Source organism: Erithacus rubecula (genome assembly GCF_903797595.1).
Source record: "Erithacus rubecula genome assembly, chromosome: 6".
In the NCBI taxonomy this organism is placed as follows: Eukaryota; Metazoa; Chordata; class Aves; order Passeriformes; family Muscicapidae; genus Erithacus; species Erithacus rubecula.
Genome location: NC_136688.1, coordinates 22,763,149 through 22,787,009, shown reverse-complemented (window position 1 = coordinate 22,787,009; position 23,861 = coordinate 22,763,149). Strand labels below are relative to the sequence as shown.

Below are 23,861 nucleotides of genomic sequence, written 5' to 3'. Positions count from 1 at the left end.
GTGCTCTCCCTAGACAAGCCAGCCATTTTCTCTACATCCAGTGTGACTGTGGGTCAGCATTTCTGTTGGTGTGCTGTCAAGTGTCCTTGCTGTGCTCCTTGCACCATCGCTTATCTGCAAAAAGGATGCTACTTGTAGACACAAGTAAGGGGAGGGAGGATTTATTGTTGTGTCCTGAGGGTCACATAATCAAACCAAAGTCATTCAAATATAGCTTATTTGGGAACTGTCTCTATTTTTGGACCTAGGGAACTGTTTTGGATTGGGCACAAGTACTTGCTGTTTTCAGCACTAATGAAAAGCTGCAATCCTGACACATCCAAGAGAGCACTTCTCATCCAACATAGCTAAAATGCAGTTTTTACAGGATCTAATCTGGCCATCCCTTCACAGCCTGTTATGTAACACTGAACTGATAGATCATTCCAGCTATAAAATACTATTTTTGCCTTAGTGTTGTATTCTTAGAAAATGCACAGCTTTTGAATACCATTTAATGGACACTGTAATTAAATGCACACTCGTTAAGTATCTTACTGTGTGTTTAACAAAATGCAAAATCATTAGCAAGTCTCTAGAATGCTTTTGTTTGTAGAATAATACAGCCTTGTCCTCACTAAAAGATCTTGCACCTGCCTGTCCAGTGGTGCTGTAGCTGTATCAAAAGTCTGGACTCCTGTGTTCTTACCAAATTAACAGGTTCCAAGCTGTAACTGAATTGTTTTCCATGTTATTGCATTGAAAACAATTCTAAATTTACTGGATGGGCAAAAAAAAGGGAAACAGTATTCTCACTGAAAGAGTGTTGTCTACACAAAATGCATAACATGGCCAAGACACAGTTCTAGGATATGTTTTATATGCCCAAAGCGGTGAATGATGGTGAACCAAAGGCTGTGTGGAAACTGACCAAAAAAAAAAAAAATCTTCTAGTTTAAAGTTTTCATGGAAAAACATAAATATATATTAGAGGGCAAACCTCTTCTTCAACCATGGTACCATCCTGTAACTCTTTTGAAAGCACTCAGGGTGTGTATGTAATGAATCACAGAATCTCAGAATGTGCTGAGTTGGAAGGGTCCCGCAAGGGTGTCTGAATCCAACTGCTGGCCCTGCACAGGACCATCCCTAAGAGCCACACCATGTGCCTGAGAGTATTGAGTCCAACTTCTGTCTGTTTTAGAAGGATGTGGGGGCTAGAGGAGTAAAAGTTTTGAGGATTTTTAACAGTTATCCTTGTCCACCTAGCCCAAGTAGCTTTTTAGGTTTTAGAGCATCAGGACTGATGTTTCAGTAGAGATGGTAGAAGCATCAGTGCATTTCAGGCCTTACTAAAACCTTTGTTCATGTCATCTTCCTGAATTTAATTAGTGTTTGCTTTGATTTTATCTGCCTTGGGCTCCAGGGCATAGAGGCTCATAATTTATGGCTCTTCCCCTCTCACCTCAAGCATTATCAAATACTCAGGTTCTGTATAGAAAGAATATACTAGGCATGCCTCTGTCAAGATGTTCAGTCTCATCTATTTAATATCCTCTATGGCAAACCAGAAAAAACAGATATTTGTGAAAATTTTGAGTATTAAATTAGAAAGTCACAAGTATTGCTAAATTCTAAGAGAATAAATTTCTTCAGAGGTTTTGATTTCCAGCATTCCAGCTAATAGATTTTCTCTGATACTCCTTCCGAGATACATTTGTTAGAAGAATGGCTTTCTTTTTGTGGGGGGAGAAAAATTGGTAGAGATTTAGTATGTCAGAGGGGAATAACAAATGATATAAAATACAGTGTCTTCCCTGTCATTTATACTGTCATTTTTAAACTCATACTCACAACATGGTAATTGATACTTTTATGTTAAAACTTAGTACAGAGGTGAATGGTTCACTTATTTTCCGTTAGGAAGGAATCGGAGACAGGGAGTGCATGTGTTACAACCCAGATGAATTCCTGAAATATCCTTTGGCCCTGCTGTGCCTGCATTTAAGATACACTGCATTAAATTTCCAGGCAGTTGATGCAGTTATTCAGTGAACTGATAGAAAATACAGATACAGCTTCTGATTAGGGATTTGCAGCAATGAGGAAAGGATTTAGAAAAAAAGAATGAAAGAGCTTGATATGCAATATTAATATCATGTCCCCAGTTTAAAGAGCTTTCATCTATCTCAAGATATGAATTTTCATGAAGTAAAAACATTGTCAGTGACCTAATAAGAAACTAAGTGAAATAAAAATGAGTTCATGAAGCATCAATTAGAAAGGAATGTATTTTAGTGGGATAATCTGTTAATCTGTGGAATAACTGATATTTCTTTTGAAGACAAAATGCTTTGCTGTTTTTCCTTCTCTACCTTGAGAGCTAACAAAAACTTACATCAACCTATTGCTCACTCTCTGTGGCTGAACCTGTGTATTTCAGCTGGTCTTTGCTTTGTTGTTCAAGCTAGAAAATAATTTTAGATAAGTTAGACTCTGTCACAGGATCTCCTTAAACCTGTCAAAACCACATGGAAATTACTGTTGATTGTTGACAAACATGCTCCCGATTCTTTGGAACTAGAATAACCAGCTGAAACCCCAAACCAAGCAAACTGTTGTATGTACTGATCCATGTACCGCCAGGAGCTCTGAAATATCTTTACACTGGGGAGTTCCCAGATGGGGAGGTTGTGCTTGGTGGTGCCCAGAAACCACTGAATTGTGAGAGGTTGTGTTCACTTTAGATCACTACTACTAGCAGGATCCTTGCAGGGATTTAAAAATAAGAAGTGCTGCTTGCATATGCCTAAATTACCTAAGCTGAGGCAGTTCTCATGCTGTGATCCCAGACACTGCAGTAAAATGAGAGACTTGTGTTTCTGGGTTGCTGTGAGAAATAATGCATCAGTGTAGCAGCAAGGAAGAAGATTTTATGGTTTTCTGTTTCTTCTACAGCCTTCATGATTTCAAAGCAGCAGCATTTCTCAAAACAGAGCTGGTCATCATGTTGCCTTTGATGTATTCATTAATGTTTGTCAGATATCACCTTTGTTTTGTTTGTAACTAATCTCTAAACAGTTGTGAGAATCAGGGAATTAACATTCGCTTTTTTATACAAGTGACAAAGATACGTTGCTGTCAAATTTGTTATCTGATGACCTCCAGGAACTGTGTGTTATCTTTTGAGCATAGCAGCCTTTCATTTCATATCCTGTTACTTTGTCACATCTGCAAGACCAGTGCCCTGGTTGAGTCCTGCTTGCCGTTATACTCTAACTGAATTTCCCATTGTCAGTGTAAAACTTTGGATTACCTTCTTGCCTGTAGCTTTGACCAGCTTCCCTGGATCTCTGCTTGCCTGGGTGTCTTGCCCTTGCTCTGGAAAGGCCCTTGTGACAGGAGATGAGGACATGTGCCTCCGCCTGTTTCCATGTCATCAGTTAGTGGGAGGAGTGCTTTTTGTCATACAGATAATTACGAATCAAAACCAGTATCCACCAAAATTGCTGCAGCCACAAATGCTGAGCCACTGCTGCTGTGCCTGTGTCCTCTTGATAAGCAGTTCAACTGCTCTGCTGGAGCCACGAGCTGGGCACACTGCTCCTGTCCTCCAGGCCACCTGCATTCTCCCTTCTCTCTTGTCTGAGGGCATAGCCAGCAGGGTGGTGTTTTCCCTCCTTCCCTTGCCGTGGTGACTGCCACTGCCAGTGTCTGGAAAGTCCTCTCGGGAGCCCTTGCTCTGTCATTTGCTGGCTCCCAACAGGCGCTTGAGGCGGTTCCTGTCCCTTCTTCACTCTGAGCTTGCTTCCCCCAATGTTTACGTGTGGGTGAGTCTGCCAAACTCAGGCTCCTCACACCCCAGAGCTCTTGTAGAGAGAAAATGGGCTTGTCTCTTTTATTTCTTTTCACTTTGAACCAGCTGGTACTATGATTTATCACCAAAATTAATAGTAGGATCAGTTTGACAGTAGGGATTTCTGATCTCCCATGGTGTTGATGAAGAGAAGGGGAAGGTGTGTAGGGGGAAGGAATAACAAGCAGGTGGCACACATGGGCATACAGGCTGATTGCTTCTAATACACAAGGCAAAACAGATGTGGGCTCTGAGGTGTTAACAGCCAAATGACTGGATTATTTAAAGTACTTTATTTTTTGGCTCACATTATCCATGTGAACAATGTTTCAGTGTTTCCACACGGGTTGTGAGCATTCCCCCCTCTGTTTTACAAATGGCTGTAATTTATTGTTGGGATCCCATTTGTCTGTGTGACTGATTTCCAGGAAAGAGTTGAATGTGCCTGTATCTACTGGTGGTGATGCCATGAGTGATGTCTCCTGGCCCAGAGCTGCTCACTGTGGCAAGGGAAAGCACTGAATAATTTAGCAGCTGCAGCTGCATCCAGCAGTTCTCTCAAATGTCACATGCTTGTTGTTTTCTTGTTAATTATTTTATGGCTGTACATTTATACTATTTGGCTTTTGAAAAAAACCTTCTGGTGCCTGCATAATGGGAACTGTGGCCTGCTGCTCAAGTGGGAACTGGGCAGAGAGCTGGGAATGGAAGCATCTTGCTGGAGTCTAGGCTGCACTCAGAAGCAGCACCAGAGTTTCTCAGCTCAAAGCTCAAGCCAAAAGCAGTTCTGCTTTGGAAAAGAATTTAATGCTGTAGTGGTTGCAGGTGGTGTGAGGCTAATTTGGCCTGGGGGCATTGTGTGGGTTTTGGTTTGCCCTTCCTTTCTCCCACCCCCACTCCTTGCAAAATGTATGAGTGCAGATTTGAGGATCAGTGGAAAGCTGATGAGGTAGAGAAAATGAGAAGGCTCTTGTATTTTGTGATGGTGATTTTTCACAAGGAGGGGCAAAAAAGGACAGACTTCAAAAGAGTTGGCCTTGTGTTACTGTTCTCTCATGCAAATCTCTGGAGATTATTTTTGAATAAGAGATTACTTTAAATTCGAACAGTGTGGAGCAGGAGAACTGGCCAGATTGGCAGAGGGTTTTTATGCCAGAATTTGTTGTATGATCTGTAGTGAGTGGTGCCCTGTAGAGTGATCCTGCCTGGGAAGCACGTTTCACACACTAAAGGAGGGGAGGGGAATAAGGTCTTTAACCTAAATTGAAGTGTGTGAAATGTCCTGTGGCTGAGGCTAAAATCTGTCATCTCCTTCCTATTAGGAAGTGAGTACTATAAAAGGGTGTGCTTTTCCTGCATTAGTTTATTGTTGATGGTTTTCCCCAGGGGTGTAATGGAATAAAATGAATAACAGTATTTGCATAGCATTCTTCCTCACATGTGTATCTCTTGTTGCTCATTCAAGCCCTGGTCTTGATTTTTCTCCATGGTTTTCAGGTGCCTGCTGGTGGGTGCAGCTGTGGCTCTGTGGGGCAGGTGCTGCTGGAACCACTCCTTTGCCTTTGCTGCAAGTTCCTGTCAGGATTGTGTGTTTGTGTTAGCACACTCTGCACGTTCTTCCTGTGCCTGCACTGCGTGTCTGTGGAAGTGTCCTGGGGGCACCTGGATAAGCGGATTTTGTCAGCTGAGTTTGGTACTCAGCTCTCCACAGGCAAGAATGACTCCTGATATTTGTAGCACTCGTGGATATGGAAAGCTCATGGGTTGGGAGGCATTTAGCATGTTGCAGTGTCATCTGGCCTGGGGCCTGCAGGTGCCAGGCTGTGTTTCAGCACTGACTCCAGGCAGCCCTTGTGTCTGGGTGAAGCTTGGGGGTGGTGTGGGCAGTGCTGGGAGCACTGGTGCTGGAGCAGAGGGGGTGGAGCGCTGCAGCTGCTCTATAAATATACCCGACAGGCTAAAATCTAGGGACTAAAAGATTGGGTTGCTATGGTGATTGATCTGAATCAGATTACCTGTGGGTCTGTTTTCACAGCATGTGCATGTGTGCTGACTGCGTGATCTTGCATGTACACGGGCTGCTTTAGCCAAGCTTTTGGCTGAAGCAGGAAGGAGAGAGGAAGCAACACTGAAGGGCTGACATATGGCAGGGATGGGGAAATCTGTCACTATAGCAACCAGGAACCTGAATCAGTCCAGCTTCACTCGTGATGCTGCAAAAAGGTTCTGTCTGTGTGCCGTGGTACTCCTGTTGGTGGACTAATTCTGGTCATTTTCAGTCTATCTGTCAGCACCCCTGCCCATGCTACTTCCATTTTGCTCTCCAAAACTAATGTGGAGGCTAAAGACGCTTGGCTATGTCAGTACTGTTTTCAGAAGGCAAAGAGATAATATTACTTAGTAGGAAAGATAGGAATCTTTAAATTATTATAATTATTGAGAAAGCCTTCAAAAGAAGTCTTCTTGTATTGTCAAAACCTGTTTTCCCCATTCATTCTTTAATTTTCATTAATCTGATTTGTTCTGTCCTTTCCCTCAAGTTTACTGTAGATGAAAAGTGGGAATAGTTGAGTTGCATCTGCTGTTTCACCTGTAAGAAGCTCTTATTGATTGAAGTGATGCATGTACTCCAGGGTGGATGCTTTTAGAATTTGCCTGCAGTCCTGTTCTCTACTGGGTGATTTCTTATGCTTGGAACTATCCCCAAGGCATTTTGCAGAGCCACACCTATGTTGCAGATTAGCCATACTAGATAAATATGTCACTGTCTGTTAGGTATGCTTGCAATTCTTTGAAAATGCCCTTTTTTTTTCTATCCAAAGTGGAAGTATCTTCTTAGGGAGTCATAATGTTGGCATGCACTGCTGCCTTGCCAAGGTGTATGCTTGCACACAAAGCAGCTGCACCAGTATAGCAAGTCTATCCAGGTTGGATTTAAAAAATTGTTCCATGTTCAGTCAAGTTCTGGAGAAGAGCAGGTGTTCTCATCTCTGTTGTTGTCTGTGTTTCTTGTGTTAGCAGAAACACTGAAATATCTGTATAAAAGCAATAATGAGCTTCCTAGAATGTTGCATATTTTAAAGTATAAAACTATTAGCAGTGTTGTTAAGCAGAAGAAATGAAAAATGGCTCATGTGAAAAGATGTCTGCCTGTCTGCTTCTTTAAAAGCTTAGTACAAGCAAAAATAGCATGTGCTATACTAGAGATAATGTCTGGGATAATTTGAAACATAATTGGAAGAAGTAGTAACCAAAATTTCAGTGGTAAAGATTTCATAAAGATTATTAAAATGTCTAAAGACAGGTCAAAGCTACCATGAACAGTTCACATTGTGCTTCAAATTATGTTGTTTCCAGTTCAGCAGGGAATTAAATGGTGTTCCTACCCACACAGGTGAGATTGGCTGGTACTGAGTTACTCACACCTGTTTCTCACAGCTTAGCAGATAGGTCAAGGTGTGTGATGAGAGAAGAAACATATATATAAACCCAAAAGTGGGCATTGAAACTCCTGACCCTATCTGTGTTTGTTTCAGCTTTCAGTTTAGTTCAATTGGTGAGTCTTGAGTTCCCAGAAAACAATGCACTAAGGTCAGGCTCTTAGAGCTGAACTCAGTACAGACTGTCTTGGCTGAGAGTAAATAGGAATTCAGGATGTTCCAGGCAAACTAAAAATTTAGTTCCTTTGGGTGTGACTGAAAATTTGGTCTTTCACAAGGTGAAATTCAGTGAACTGTAATTTACGTGGCTTCTGTCCTGTAATTTGTTCTGTTTCCTTCACAATTTCCTCTTCTTTCTCTTACAAATTAATGTCCCATGTATGCTCTTTATTCAGTCATTGTGCAAATTGAATTGTATGATGCTGATTTGTATTCTAAAGGCATCCATGCACTGGTGAACTGTGCAGTATGATCCCTTTACCAGGTAAAAGCTGGAGATAATGGAAGGGGAAGCCTTTCTGGTACCATCTTAAAGCATGGAAGAATTGTAAGGAAAGCAGGGCTTAGCACCTTCCTATTGTAAATTAATCTGTTGTTTTCATACCAGTTTTGCAAGCAATGATGTAAATAGCTGCAGGGCATCATGCAGTTCAGTGTAAACTAGCCCATCAAAGCTGGAAGCCTCTGTGAGGAAAGCACCTGCAGGTGAGTGTGGTGGGTTGACCTTGGCTGGATGCCACTTTTCCACCAAGCCACTCTATCACACTCCTCCTCAGCAGGACAGGGGGAAGAAAATAAGATGGAAAAAACCTTGTGGGTTAAAGTAAAGGCAGTTTAATAAAGCAAAGATTGCATTCATGGCAGCAAAGAAGCCCAAGAAATTTTATTATCTGTTTCCCAGAAGCAAGTGCTGTTCAGCCATTTCCTGAGAAGCAGAGCTTCATTAGGTTTAGTGGTTACTCTAGATTCTAAATGTTTTAAATAATGGATTATCTGCTTTTCTCCTCCTCTCTCTTAGGTTTTATTCTGAGCTGATATCATATGGGATATCCTTCTGGTCAGTTTGCCTCTCCTAGCTATGTCTCCTCCCAAGACTTTGCATACTCCCCAGCACTGTTAGGGGCAAGATGCTGGAGAGGCAGCCTTGATGCTGTGCCAGCACTGCTCAGCAGTAGCCAAAACACTGATGTGCTATCAACATCTTTCCAGTTAGCAGCACATCACTGGGAGGGCTGCTGTAGGGAGAATGACCTCCATCTCAGCCAGACCCTTACAGTGACACAAGTTGCATTAACAGTTTGTTGTATTGGAGTTATTCTTTGACTAATTTGCTTTGTTCCTCTAGATTTGTGTCTCGAATGAGAGGGCTCTTAACAAAGATTGAGGACTCCAAGAGATGGATGAAATAGGGTTACTGCACAACTCATGTCTCTTGGGCTAATGCAGGACATGACTCTGACACAGATTACTCTAAACTGATAAAAAGTCTGCTGTGGTTCTTTTATGCTGCCCTTATCCATCATGTGCTGTAATGCTTTTCATGAGTGTGTGTATTTGTTTATATAGACTTTTATTTCTGGGAGGACTTTAAATTGCAGAATATTGTGCAGATTGTCCTCTAAGAAGTTGTGCTTCAACCTAAAATGTGGGTGTTTGGGGAATTTTGAAATGCAGAGTAATGCCAGCAATGTTTGTTGTTTTGAACACTTTTTTCATCTCTCAAGTTACTGGTAAGCTGTGGCTTTGTGCTGGTTCTTGCCTTTTGTCTTCGTGCCTAAGCTACGGTGCCAACTTTTACTAGTGAGTATTGCTGACAGCTGCTACAGTGTGTGGGTAGTGTGAGTTCTCACCAACCCATTCACCATCCATATATGTACTTATTTCAATTTTGGTGTTGTCTGAGACGTGATCTGTTGGTGCAGTGTGTTTCTGTGGTGGGCCTTCACTTCTCTGTTTATCTCCTTTTCTAGAGTTGAAGTTACAGAAAGTCTCAAGTGCTGTTGGGCATTCAGCCTTCAAAGGGCTGGTTCCAATATGTTTGCAAAGAGAAAAGACACTGCACAAGATCTTTTCAGAGAAAGCAATCTAAAGTTAAAGCAGCTTGAGAGAGAGAAGAGGTTTTGACGTATCAATGTCAAAGCCTGTACCATTTCAGAGTCAAGATAATCTCTTGGTTCAGGTCCAAATTCCAACATGAAAGAGGAAAAATTGAAGTATCTCTTGGTTGTTTGATCTATTTCTGTCCTAACGTACTTAGTCTTTAAAATCTAGGAGGTATTGGAAGGATGATAGAAAATCTCTTAGACAGCACCTGAGGAGGTACTGTCTGTAGTTCTGTGATCACATTGTGTTCAGTCAAGTCTTCCTGATTCCCTTAACTGCTTTCTCCTACCTTTTCTTTGTGCCTGCAAGCATTTATGGGGCACTTGGTGAGCCAAGTAAAAGAATAAAAACCTGGTAAAAACAGAAGTGGCAAGGCACAAGAAGGGAGAGTGTTAGGTTTAGTCCATATCAATTCCACAGTCTGTTTACCAGTAGCTGCACAAACTCTTGTGCCAGCACAGAGAAGGGAATGATTGGCCTGAAATCAAGCTTTTGGCACATGGGGAGGGGGAGGCAGGACTGGGACGCTTGTTTGTGTTGTCTTATACAGATCATCAACTGTGGTGTCTGATTCCAAGCAGGAGTAGGAAGATGAGTTCCAACAAAGGCTGATGTAATGCTCTTCTAAGTGCTGTCATCAGCCATTGCTAGATCTCTGAAGAAGACATAGATTGGATAGAGGAAGGCAAAAAACCTACACTTGGTTCTAATTCTTCTATCTCTTGCTCCAATCCAACAACAATTCTTCTTCCCAAAAAAAGGTATTGTCCTCTTATGCCTCACTGTAACTTGTGTTGTTAAGTGTAGCAAATCAGTAAAGGTGGCTCTGGAAACCCTGGCACAACATCTGCATCAGTCTGGTCTGCCTTGAACTTGTGTTACAACAGAAAGCAGAAATCAAGGAAAGTGCTCAGATCTTTTTTAAAAAACAGAAACTTCGGTGTCTGTGGGATGTAGCTTCAGCCATTGCAGGGACAGTGAAAGCCCTGCATATATACCTTATACTTGTCTGCTCAGATATTCTTGATATGCCATGATTTCTGAGGCCTTCATAATGCATCCCTTGCTAACTCCTGTGCAGAGCTGTGGGAAATGTGTGTAAGGAGTTGCAGTCATAAGACAATTTTCTCCACCTTCAATAAGGGGTTGGGTAACCTCTGTTTTTGAGGTTTGGTTACCACTAAGTAGCAGAATTTCCTCGAAATTGTACTTCCAGGTTGCATTGCAATGACTTACTGCTGTGCCCCTGTCTGTGGCTGAGCAGTTTGTTCCTTAAAGAGTTCTGGGTAAAGCCATTTGGAAAGAAAACAGATAATGTACTTCTTCAAACTGGAGACCAAAAGGACCACTTGATATCCCAATTTCATCTTGTTCCTCTTGAGTTTTTCTATGCCAAGATATTTGCAGAATATCAAGGATCAAGAGTTTTTTAGGACAGATTCTACAATGTTTTCAATAATGTCATTAAAACGTAGAAACAGAAACTTTGCTTCCTGTGTCTGTATTTTCTCTGTTGTTCAGAGAAGATAATTTACAACAGTATTGCTGCTCAGAGAAGATAATTCATAGTGCTGTTACTTAGGAATCTACAGTGATTGTAGTCGAGGATCTACTAAAATCATACCTCAGACTTTCACAAAATGTGAGATTTTTATATGTGAGGGTTAAAGTTTCTTTCAGTTTATTATTCCTTAATTAGTACTTACTGACTAGTACGACTTTCCTTTTTTTATAAATTGCATACATGCTTTTTTGTTCTTGCTGTTGTAATGTTTTTGTGTTCTTACTGCCATTTGGAGAGCTAATGAATAGAATTTCCCTGCTCTGTTCTTGCAATGTGAAGGACTGGGGAAAAACCAGATCTATTGCTGGGCTTTGAATGTGACTCTGAGAGGCTGACAATTTCAGTGCTTATGAAGTAATGAGGGAAACATCAAGAAAATTACCCGATTTTGCTGAGATTTACAGATTGTTAGTAAAGATGTTATACTTTTATACAAATAAAATCTAAACATTTATGCTGCAGAACGGAAAGGTTTTAGTATGGTAATAATAATTCTGTGATGGCCTTAGGATGTAAACATGAACTGAAATGGAAACCTTATTCTGAATATGCCCCGGAAGGCAATCAATTCAAATTTCTAATATAAAAAAGCTCTTACTAAATATTTCATTGGAATACTCAGTAAACTTCTAGAATACTTTGAGCATCTCTAATTTTCAGAGTTTCTAAGACCTTTCAGTTTCAGGAAGTTTCTGTTTTCAGGTTGGTTTCAAACACTGTGGGGAACACTGTAATGTGAAACTGTATTACTTTTTAAAACTTTATTTTTCTTCCTGTTCGTTCATGAATTCTGTGAACTGTGAATGAATATGAACTATCCAGAATTTTTTTCTGGATATCTATTAAGCATAATTATTGGCAAGTAGTAATGCTGCTGTAAAATCTCAGTTTTACCAAGAGGATCTTTCTATCATAAAGTATTCAGAGAAATTAGCTGCAGAAGGCATTGGTATGAAGAGTAAGGAATGAAGTTAAACAAGATAAATAGAACTGAATGAATGAAGTGGAAAACAGAGTATGATTTACAATATGCAGTTTTGCTATTGCAAACCAATTCTGTAGAGCTGCAGTTCTGTATCTTTACAGGAAAAGTGTTAGGGATCACAGTCTTTGGGAATTGTGGAGATCATTCCTGCTGACAGCCACTTGCAGGTTTGGGATGCTGGGATGCATTTTATGAAAATGGATTTCTGATTTTTACTGTTTATCCCACAGCTAAAGTTCAGGCTGGTTTTTTTTTTTTTTTTTCTTCTGCCTTGCCTGTTGATGCTCCCTTCCCAGGCACTCTCAGGATCTCATGGATTTGCCTAAGCAACACACAAACCATTTAATGAGTAGCTCTTTGCCCGTGGTAGGCAGCTTTGTTTGACTGTGTTCTCCCTTAGAACAGAATCATAGACTCATATACATTGGGAAAGACCTCTAAGATGATTGACTCCAACCATTAATTCTTGAGATACTCTTGTACTTTTTTGTGTGTTTTTCATCTCTCTGCTTTTGTGGGCATATGGCTGTGTTTTTATACTAATAGAGATATGTGGATGACCATGACTCACAGAACTTTGAAGCTTTTGGGAACATAATGAAGTTGCTTGTATGTTTGGATATTCCTGTTTGTGCTTTTGACACTCTTGCTTTTCTTGGTTGTAGATTGGGCTTGGCAAACAGCTCCAAGCAGGTTCTGTTCCCCGAGGCAGCGATCACGGCTGATGGGATAACTGACCACTGGATCAATGAACAGGAATTCCTTGAGATGACATAGGGAGGGGCATCAAGGACAATGGTGCAGAAAAAGAAAATCTGCTCTCGGCTACTTGACTATCTTGTGATCATTGGAGCCAGGTAATGTGAAACAGTCTCAGCAGAGCTTTTGCTTGGGCAGTAGAGTGGGGATAAATAGCCTTGCATCCATTGATGAAGACTTGCCTGATGCTCAGGAAGTGCTGTCTGAAATGTGTGCAGACTGCTCCCCTAAGGGGAGCACCTGCTTGAGCCAGGGCACTTCTTGAAAGATACTAGTGCTGATAGAGTTTTTTAACTTGTGGTCTTTAGACTTCTTTTCAAGAGTCTGCAAAGGATGACTAAGAAAAGTGAATTTATCTCTCGCTGTCTGGTAGTCTATGTGTCTGAACTTTGCTTCTGCTGGCATCCCTCAGGACAGAGGGATTCACAAATTAATAATGTTGAAAGCTAAATGCAAGTAAAATACAAGTTTTCTACTACTTTTGTTACTAGGAATGTACTACTAGTAGAAAAATACTACTTTTCTGACTTTTGAAATGTAGTCTGTAAACTCAGTTAAAAAAATCGAACTTGCTTTACTTAGCTGTTTCTCCCTCTAATACTTATTTATCCTCAAAGGAATGGCATGAATGCTTTCTGGTTTTAAAAAGATAAAATGTTATGCATATTTACTTAAAGCTCATATAAAATGCAGGATTGATGTGTTCTGTTTGTCAAACATATAGGTGCTCAGTAAATGTTATTTTTCCCTATTCAAAGTTTATATAGCAGCTTTCTGCAAATTCTGTGTGTATCCCAATACCTATTTTGCTTTCATTTTGAAATATCAGTGGTTCATGTGCATCAGCCTGTTGCTGTACCTCTTGCTTTCTTTTCAGAATGCTTTGAATGCAATATTTAAAATAGGCTGAGTGGAGGAAATGGCATAAGCCTGACTAATAGTTATTTTATTATTGCATTTTATGGACAGAATACTGTAATAGTTTAATACTTCTTACTGTCTGTGGGAAAACAACCAAGTTTTCTATATGTGTATCACCAACTAGGAAGAGGAGGGACAAATGTTAGCTGCCTTCTCCAGTGAAGCTTATAGGGTCTGATGATTTCACTTAGGAATTTGCTACCATCACTTCTGGACTGCTACAGTTCTCTTGCTTTTTGCCAGCCCATGCTGGTTAGAGTGCTGCTGCTCAGATGTGCTGTCTCCTCTGGCACTTTGGCAAATGCCTATGATGAGAGATGGAGCTGACTAAAGTAGCTCCTCCTGAAAAGCCCTTAGGAGCTCCATGTGGCCTTTACTATTATATCTTTTTATCTACTATGCACAAATAGCAATGCTTTTTGGAACTGTTAGCTTCAAACTTTCTCAGAGTCTGAGAAAACTCTGCCTATATAGCTCATATTACAGCAAAGGCATGAAGTGGTGATACATGCACTCGTTCCTTGTTGATGTCATTTTTTGGACCATTTGCTGCCAAATAGGCTCTCTAAATAGTACCAGCATATTTTGACATTTCTTTTTTGTCAGATGATGCATTAGTTGTGTCTATTAACATATAAAAACATTTTAGTATCTCTCTTTGTTTTTCATACTGTATTTCAGTGTCTAGCTAGACAGGCAGTATAAATCTTGTTACCAGTTTTATTATTAAAGTGGTTTTACATAATTAAAAAAAAATATTAGTTTGGAAGAATTAGTCAGCAGAGCTATTTACACCAGTGATTTTCTTTTGTAAATTATGAACATTCTATTACTACTTGTTTGAATTTTTTCACATCTTTTACATGAGTAAAGCAAGTGTCATTTGTATTTTGAAATATTAAAAGTGTAATATCTTGAAAGAATCTAGAGGAAAATTAGGAAACAACAGTATTGCCTTTCTCTCTTCATGTTTCTGTAGTGATTTGTGTTGAAAAGATTAGTGAGTCACAGTGGTAAATAGCTGTGCATGTTGCGATACGGTTTTTATACAAATTACACTTTAAATCCCAGTTGAACATCAAACACACGTTTGTTTGGTTGCTTGAAGTTTTTAATGAAAGTGTTTTTAGGATGAGGTTCATATCACTCCACTGTTCATCTGAGTTCTTTCCTTGTAAATTCTTGCTTTCCCAGTAAGGAATTGATATTGGGTTTTCTCATTAAATTTTTCATCTTGTTGATAAATGGCTGAAATCTAGGAGCTTTCCCTCTTACTATGTATTTGGAGAGGGATAATGTGTTTCCTACTGAAGTGTTGCCCAGAGACCTGTGCAGTTAAAATAATTTTGAAAGTCAAAGTCAGAGCAGCATGACAATACAGTATTCTCCTGGGAACAACATATTCCTGGAAGGCTTTTTCTTAATCTGATTTGAACAGGTTCCTTGCTAATGATTGTATTGACTTAGACTTCTTTACTTAACCTTTCTGCCTTGTGCTAGTGAGTGAGTTTTGTTGCTAGTGATTGAGAAGCTGCACTTTCCCTGGATAATAGGGAAGAGAGAAAACAAAGATGAAGCTGAATCCACAGGCTCCTGACACATTAGGCAGGAAGTTCCTAGAAATATTTATGATTAGTCAACTATATATGGGATTTTTTGTTTGCTTCCTTGTAGGCACCCAAGCAGCGACAGTGTTGCTCAGACCCCTGAACTGCTGCGGCGTTACCCTCTGGAGGACCACGCCGACTTTCCTCTGCCGCCCGACGTCGTGTTCTTCTGCCAGCCAGAGGGATGCCTGAGCGTGCGGCAAAAGCGCATGAGCTTCCGCGACGACACTTCCTTCGTCTTCACCCTCACGGACAAGGACACCGGCGTCACGCGCTATGGAATCTGCGTCAACTTCTACCGCTCCTTCCAGAAGCGGGTGCCCAAGGAGAAGGGAGAGGGCGCGGGGGGACATCGAGCTCGAGAGGGACAGAAGGTCCCCAAGTCTGGGGATGCAGCAGCACCCCCGGAGGAAGTGGGCACGGAGAGCTCGGAGAGCGGCTCTTCCCTGCAGGCTCCCAGCGCAGAGTCCACCCCCGACGTGAACCGGTCCCCGCGCACTAAGCGCCTGGCCAAAGGCAGCCATCGCTCTCGGAACAGCACTCTGACTTCCCTCTGCATCCTTAGCCATTATCCCTTCTTTTCCACCTTCCGCGAGTGTCTCTACACCCTCAAGAGACTTGTGGACTGCTGTAGTGAGAGGCTGTTGGGCAAGAAGCTGGGGATTCCTCGTGGGGTGCAGAGGTATGTTGATTCATTTGCACATTAAATTGTGGCTGCAGATGTGGTTGCAGAAGCAGCCAAACAGCAAGGGTTGGCCTTTTTCACTGTTTAAACCCAGGTTCACAGTAGGAAACGGAAATTTTAATAACAATTTATTTAAAACTTCTCTCTCTGATTCTGTAAACTGATGTGATTTTCATTTATGATACACCTAAGGAGGCACTACCCTCCTGATGACTGAAGCTGAGTGCTGATGCTGTTAGTGTTGCTTTGGCATTTAAGCTCTGTGGCAGTATGTGTCAGGACTGATTCTCTGGGAAATCAGAAGCAGCCAAGAAATAACAGAGAATTTCCACTTGGGGCAGGAGGGAAATGAGGAAAATGTGCTTAACAAGCTTATGAAACAGTCTGAACTTCAGCGTGGGAGAGAAAAGACTAGAGAAGCAGGATCAGCTGAAATAGGTCAAAGTACAATATTTGAAGGAGAGAGGGAGGAGAAGTAGAAAACAAAGCAGTTGTCTAGGAAACATGGCAATGGTTTTGGTGACAGCAAATTGACAGGAACTTGATGTATATTTAATATAATGTAGTAATCATAATTTATCTGCTGTTGCAGTGTTGAGTATGTAACAGAAGCAGTTACACTGTAGGGTGTGGAAGGAACAATGTTTTTTATGTATTTCAGTCACGGATGTATATCTGTGCTACTGTGCCTGACACCTTCATTTCTTTTCCAATGTGCTAACTGAATAGAAAAGGTATGAAATGAATCTTTGGAGAAGCAGGGGATTATCTCAACAGTTTGAAGGACAGGACTGTGAGATAGTACACAATGTGAGTTAAGTAGCTTGGTACACTCCAAATTAAACTTGTCAAAAGCAAAAAATGACAGGATTATAATTATTATAATTTTTATCTTTGTAAGCTCTTTACATTTTGCATGTAAATTCCTATTCATAGAGAAGTGGCCTACTTCTTGGGCTACTGCCCTGAAATGAGTGTTCTGGGCTAGTATGATTCCCGCATTAGCAGATTTATCACTAGAGTCCACTGATGGAGAATAAATTATGTTGTCAGAGCAAAACTTCTTCCCTTAATGGATATATGTGTTAAGGAATGTTATTTTGTCACTTGGTTTAGCCTGATGATTACTGAGGAAAAAACACCCCTCTGAATTTCATGATTTTCCTCTATTTGGTATTTGAATGACATGCAGTATTTGAAAAATTTGGTCCTATTGTACATAATTCTTAAAGAGAATAATTTAGTGATGGATGAGGATTGCAAGAGAAGGCATACTGAGCATCCATCTCTGGGCAAAGTAAAGCAGCAGGTTTGAATTACCGTGTAGTTTTCTAGTGGTGACCTGGAAAAGTAGAATAGTTTTGAAGTGGTGGCTGAGTAAAGGTGAAACTGAATCCTTACATCTAGAAAAAGGTGGAGCACACCTCTTAGCAGCCTAATGTCTCGTGCATGTCAAGTAGCTGAAGGAAGAGTGCAGGATGAGAAGCATCACAGTTCCTCAGAGGTGTATCATGTATTCAGCCTAATGTAAAATTGCCCATATTTTGAGCCATCCAAATTTCTCTAATTATTCAGTCTTTGTGAAATGTCCAGTGTCATACTCTTTTTTTCCTTTTCGTTTTTTTTTTTTTTAAGTTGTGAACTGTAAGATAGAACCTCCAATTTGAACCCACGGCTTTCTAAGGGATCTGTTACTGTAACTCAAGATATTTATCAGGCTGAAGCTGTTTGGAGAATGCATACAGAAGGTTTCCAGCCTTCACTGTACTACAGGGTAAAGGGCTGAAGTGGACAAGACTGTGCTCCCCTTGTCAGACCCAGTTATGAGTGTTGATGCTCTGAAGGCCCTGAGCAATGCTGTACATGCTTGTTGCCAGCCTGTCTGTGAACTGCAGGTTGCAGATTGACAGCTTAGGGTGTGGAAAATTTGCTGCTTATTTTGGTAAGGTACCTAAATGTTTTCTACGCAGCTTTCAGAGATTTAGCTGAAATAGATCCATTTTTTCCCCATGGGTTATTCAGCTTTTAAGAATGATACATTGCAGTTTAGGGTAGAATGATGAAGGGTATTTTATCATGCCTAAACATCTGGCAGATCTTGGATGTGGCATATTTTTATTATCTCAGGCTTAATTCCTACTCTTGCAATGGCTTCTAGACTTCTAGAAGCAGAGTCCTGCAGTTAATCTGCTACAGTTCTGGATGAGATAGGAGAATGTCCTGTGTGCCTGCTGAATTTCAAGCGTGAGGATTATGAGAGTTCTTCAGAGATCTGGACCTGCCTGAACCCTTTAAGTGTGTGAATGAAGTCTGAAGTGACATCCATACCTGTGTTGATTCCTGCCAGAGAAAGATTCATTCTTCCTCATGCTGTGGGTTGTGTCAGTAAGCTTGAACGCCTGTCTTCCATTCCTTTGTGCGATCAAATGTTTGTTAGTTGCCTCTTTCAATCCTTGGTGGATGTATCCTTTCTGTGGAAGAGCCTTGCAGAGTGGCTGTCTAGTGAAGTTCCAGGAGCACTAACCTTGGCGTTCTCCCTGTCCAGGGACACGATGTGGCGGATTTTCACAGGCTCCCTGCTGGTGGAAGAGAAGTCCAGCGTGTTGCTTCACGACTTGCGGGAGATCGAGGCGTGGATCTACCGGCTGCTCCGCTCCCCGATGCCCGTTGCTGGGCAGAAGCGCGTGGATGTGGAGGTGCTGCCGCACGAGTTGCAGCCAGCTTTGACCTTTGCTCTTCCTGATCCATCCCGCTTCACTTTGGTGGATTTCCCGTTACATCTGCCTTTGGAGTTATTGGGAGTGGATGCCTGCCTGCAGGTGCTGACCTGCATCCTTCTAGAGCACAAGGTGAGAAGTGAGGAGTTGATCTTTGATAAGTATGTAGGAAGTTTTGCCCTCTTCAAAATCTGGGTAGGCTGGATGTGTAGAAGTGTCTCTCTGCACTGCCTGGAATTAATTTTCTGAGGTTCCTGTTTTGAAAAGTTCTGTTCTGACTCCAAAAAACACCCAAAGCTTATTTGCAGACAGATTAATGGAGGGTTACTCAGCTCACAGCCATCAGATTTGAATCTGCAGAGATCACAAATCTATGGTCTTTGTACACACCTGAGGGGAGTATTAGAAGTGAATGGTTGCTGCAGAGCTAATGGGAGTTTCTTTGGTTGCAGGTTGTATTGCAGTCCCGAGATTATAATGCACTTTCAATGTCTGTTATGGCCTTTGTGGCCATGATCTACCCATTAGAGTACATGTTCCCAGTGATCCCTCTGCTTCCCACCTGCATGGCCTCTGCAGAACAGGTACATATTTTTCCTTTATTGGTCTTTCACAAAAGATGTTTCTGTGATGTCTAAAACTCATATAGTTGTAGTCCTTTTTTCATTCGCTGTCTTCTCTGAGATTGTATCAAGGTCTGCCTTGCAAAGAACATTGCTTGAGTGTGACTATTTAAATCATAGGTCACACCACTTATGCAGGGTATCTTCAGAGAATGCTCAGTGAATAGAATGATTCAAAGCAGTAGTTCATGAACAATAGACTAAACAGCCATAGATTGACAATAGTATGATGATATTTACCCCCTTCCCCCTCTAAGCTGAGTATTAAAGTTTGTCAAGGAGGGTCCAGTATAATATTTAAGGATGCTTGAGGGCCAGAGTTCAGAAACTATTGGCTGTTGTCTCAGAAATATGAAGTGTTGTGTTACTTCAGCAGGGAGCCTGGGTTTAGCCAATAGTCATCTCTTTTCAGGAGCTCATTATTCTGCTTGAAAAGATAAAAAAAGATAGATAGGACATCTTACTACTTCAGTGCTATCCTGCAACTGATGCTGCAGATTTGTTCTTGTGCCACTCCTTGGAGGTGACCAACAGTTCTAGATTAAAAGAATAAATTAGCCTCCCAAACCAGTGGGTTCAAGCTGCTATGTGCCTAGTTGATTTAAACCTTTTTCCTCTGCTCATTCCCTTGTCAGAAGCAACCTGAATTTCCCCATAGGTTTTCCAGATACATCTGAAAAAATGTGTCTATCTTGTACTTCTTAGAGATGGTATTATTTTTAAACCAAATTACCACTACAAGCATAAGGGTTAAGTCCTTGTAGGTGCCTATTTACAACGGCACAGACTCAGTTTGAGCTGAGGATGTATTCATCCATGACTTCCTGCTGTTCAACTTAGTCTCTTACTCTGAATTTTTTTTTTTTTTTGACCATGATAGACATGGGAAGCTGTTTCCAAAGAGCCATGTAGCCATATAAATTATGTCCTGGGTGGGAGTGGGACATGGCAGATGGAAATGTGTTTTCTCCTGGATGAAAATTGAGGCTTTCTGAGCAGGAGCCTTTTTTCTTTTTCTCTTTTTTTGTGCTTCCATTGTATGGTATTTATCACTTATTTATCAATGCCTTTTGTGTTGTCTTCTCTGCTATAAACATACTGTAGTCAGTAAATAAGTATTTGGGAAGAGCATGGTGATATCAAATGCAGATCTCGTCCTTAGTAAAGTCTGTCTTTCTCTCAGTTGCTTCTAGCCCCTACACCTTACATCATTGGTGTTCCAGCAAGTTTCTTCCTTTACAAACTAGATTTTAAAATGCCTGATGATGTGTGGCTTATTGACCTGGATACCAATAGGGTAAGTGGCACCCATAAGAACTTCTGGCTTTCTTTCCAGGAACTCTGTACTGTCACCAGTGTACCCACTGAGAATTTAGAAATGCCTGACCTCAGTCTGCCTTTGTCACTCCCATCTCAAACTTCAGCATTCTATTCCTTGTTGTGTCTCAAGGTCCCCTTGTCTTTTGCATTTGGCATCCTTTTTCAGTTAGTTGATCTGGCTATATCATTAGAAGGTAAATCCTCAAGCAAATTATACTTCTTGACTAATTGTCAGACTGTGTCTTACAGCCTTTCCTAAGAAACCCAGTCTATTAAGAGCCTTCACAGCCTTGGTGGTCATGATTCAAGTGGGGCTATGTATCTCACTTTCTCCAAGGATATGAGCAAGGCTGATTCAAGGAAAATGTGTGTAACATCATCACTTGATGGAAAGTGTGGGTTGATTCAAACTTCTCGTTTTTGTGATAAATGATAAAATTACTCCGCTGTTTATCATATTGTAAACAATAACAACCATAAAGAAGTGAAAAGCAGGTGTCTGTGTCTGAGTTTGTGGGTTTTCTTAAATTCTTATTTTACTTTTGTGTCTTTTATTCCTTGGTGTCTGAAATACTGGAGATTCAAGGGATTCTGTTTTGGAAATGACTACAACTAGGGAAATATTAATCTGTTATTGTGCTTAATTCCAGGTGATTGTTCCCACAAATGCAGAATCTTTGCCAGCACTGCCAGAACCAGAAGCTTCAGAGCTGAAAAAGCATCTGAAACAGGTAATATGCACTTTGGGGAAAGGACTCAGATTCATTAGAACATAGCTTATGTAGTGCTGCCCAGCTCTTCTGCTACAGTGGATAAGAATGCAAATCAGTGAATGTAAAGCTGAAATGTCCCTGTACACAAACAGATGGTTTCTTATTTTTACTGTTGTTTGGGGCTGACTTGTTTCCAGTCGATGCAGAAAGTTCCAGTTTCCTCCTTTACATTTGCCATGTGGGCTTTAAACTCTGACTTGATCCATCAAGCTATGATCATCTTTGTTTCCCCTCCATTCACAGATCTGTGTGTGAAGTGTCAGTCTCTCCTCTCAGGTCCTGCTAAGCCATTAATCAGCTTGGGTCATCCTGGCTGATCGTGTCAAGCAGGTTTTATCTCTTTATTTCTGTTTCCCTTATGCACGCTGCATGCAGTATCTAAAGGTAAAGTGTGTTACAAATGTGATGAGGTTTGCTCTTTTTCTTTCCTCATAGACCAGGAGAGCAAAGTGTGTAACCTCTCTGATATCCCAATACCTGCTGCCAGCACAGATGGAAGTGATGTGTTGCCTGGAGTTTTGTTAGATCAACCTTCCCCCCACTGCTGCCTCACCCCCTTGCAATTTCAGGCACTATTTAGCAAAACTTTCTCACTAGTGCAAGGGCAAACTCATGTATCAGAAGAACAGATTGCAATTTTTTTGAAGACATATTTAAAATTCTCAGAGTGTTCACCCAAATTCAGCCTACATTCCCTGTGTATTCCTATGGACATTGTCATTAAGGGTTTGCCTTTGGCAAAGGAGTGCTGCTGGTACAAAGTGGACAAATTGAGACCCACATTACTGAGGTTAACACTTCTGTGTGCCTTGGGGTCTTAGAGTCAATAAATGAATTTCAGGATATCTGCTTTCAAAGTGTTGTAGAGTTCTTAGCTGCATCGTTAAGGGCAACAGGCTTGCCAGTTTCCAGAGTGGCCATATATGAATGTTTGGGGGTGGGGCAGTTATACCTCTTTCCTAAGATGTGTCTATTTTGTGGTCCCTTTTGTTTTCCTCTCATTTGTGATATTTGGTAGTAATAGATATTTTTTTCCTTCCATCTGTTTCTCTGTGGTCATGTGTTCGTCTTGGCTCTGATGGGCTGCTGTGGTGTTATCATATGATCTTCCATCTTGCCTCCAGTGTCTGGTTAGCATGACTGCAATCACTCAGAAACAGCTGCTCACTCCTGACAACAAGGTTCTTTATTTTATTCTTTTCCCCTCGATTTTCCATTTTACCCTTTCCCTTTGGATTTTTTTTATTGTTTGTTAGTTTCTTTGTTTTGCTTTTATATATTTATTTATTTTTATATGAAAAGATGAAGCCTCAGGGCAAATGGGAAAAATGAGGAAGATTAAGATAGTTCTGGGTGTCCAGGACTGATTCACCACTTGAAGACTGTTCCTTGAAGACTTTATGAGGGTTGAAAAGGTAGCTTTATGGACAGATGAAGATTTCATTCAAATGGAAGGCGGAGGTTTTCAGGGATACAAGCATATGTTTGTGTAGGGGTGTCTCCACATTTTCCTGGAATATCAAATTACTGGTTGAATAGCCACCCTTAAGGGCAAGTTTCAAGGCCTGTAGTTCCCAAGATGTATTCAAATTTCACATGGAAATAACTCTACAAGCAGTAGAGTTATGGAGTGCTGTACTACTACTGGTCCAATTAGGACTATCAATTTTCCTGTCATGAATGATCTAGCAAAGTGGAATTCTGTGCTTTTCCTTGGCTGGCTCCAGGACTGTTTCAGCATTGAGATAATTTTGACAATCAACATAAAGGAGGGCCTGGAGATGCTTGTTGACTCATCGTGGAGGTGGTTTAAGACAAATTAATGGAGCATGCATAATTGTTGCAATTGCCTAGAGGGCAGGGTAGCTCTGATCTTTTGTTCCTTGAATAACTGTTCTTGCTGAATGTGTGCATAATGTCCTTCAATAGGCCCTGGCCAGCATGAGCCTGAATACTCAGCCCATTCTTAATCTAGAGAAGTTTCATGATGGGCAGGAGGTGCCTCTGCTGCTGGGAAGACCACAGAATGATTTGCAGTCTACTCCCTCCACGGAATTCAACCCTTTGATCTATGGAAATGATGTGGACTCTGTCGATGTGGCTACCAGGTGAGACTTAACAGGAAGGTAGCATTGGGTCTTCATAAGAAGGCAGCACAAACATTTCCATGGGTGAAAGCATCTGTCAGGTACTATTGTAGATTCTACTTGACATCATGTGGGGGAAAAAACCAGTAATTGGAGTGTTTATCTCATATCTGTTACCTGCGTGAGCATAACTGTGTATCTTGAGGGGGTGTTTTGCTTCTTGCATTTTTCTATAGATCATCCACTTTACCTGGATTTGTCAGTCTGATACTGTAACCTCAGCTTTAATCACAAGCCTTGAACTACAGAAGAAAAATGTCCTTGGACTTAGTTGTTACCTCAGCTAGTAGAAACAGGAATGATATCCTTAACTGAGTGGGTGTTTGTGTTAAGATGGTGAACTAGAACAAAGTAATTTTCTGGGTCTTGGTTTGTTTGGATT

General features: G+C 41.0%; 1 protein-coding gene across 17 annotated transcripts in view; it reads left to right on the top strand.

The window, feature by feature from the left end:
- Positions 1-23,861, top strand: part of MADD (MAP kinase activating death domain) — a 68,219-nt gene that overhangs the window by 1,147 nt on the left and 43,211 nt on the right. For 12 of the 17 annotated variants that reach the window (XM_079307639.1, XM_079307643.1, XM_079307636.1 and 9 more), the window contains exons 2-9: positions 12,593-12,784; positions 15,282-15,896; positions 18,445-18,748; positions 19,069-19,200; positions 20,423-20,536; positions 21,210-21,290; positions 22,457-22,513; positions 23,262-23,440. In XM_079307639.1, the coding sequence (XP_079163765.1) occupies positions 12,723-12,784; positions 15,282-15,896; positions 18,445-18,748; positions 19,069-19,200; positions 20,423-20,536; positions 21,210-21,290; positions 22,457-22,513; positions 23,262-23,440 (1,544 nt within the window). In that variant the 5' untranslated portion in view covers positions 12,593-12,722. The remainder of the gene's footprint in view (positions 1-12,592; positions 12,785-15,281; positions 15,897-18,444; positions 18,749-19,068; positions 19,201-20,422; positions 20,537-21,209; positions 21,291-22,456; positions 22,514-23,261; positions 23,441-23,861) is intronic. The other 5 variants (XM_079307638.1, XM_079307637.1, XM_079307635.1 and 2 more) reach the window with 1 other exon arrangement.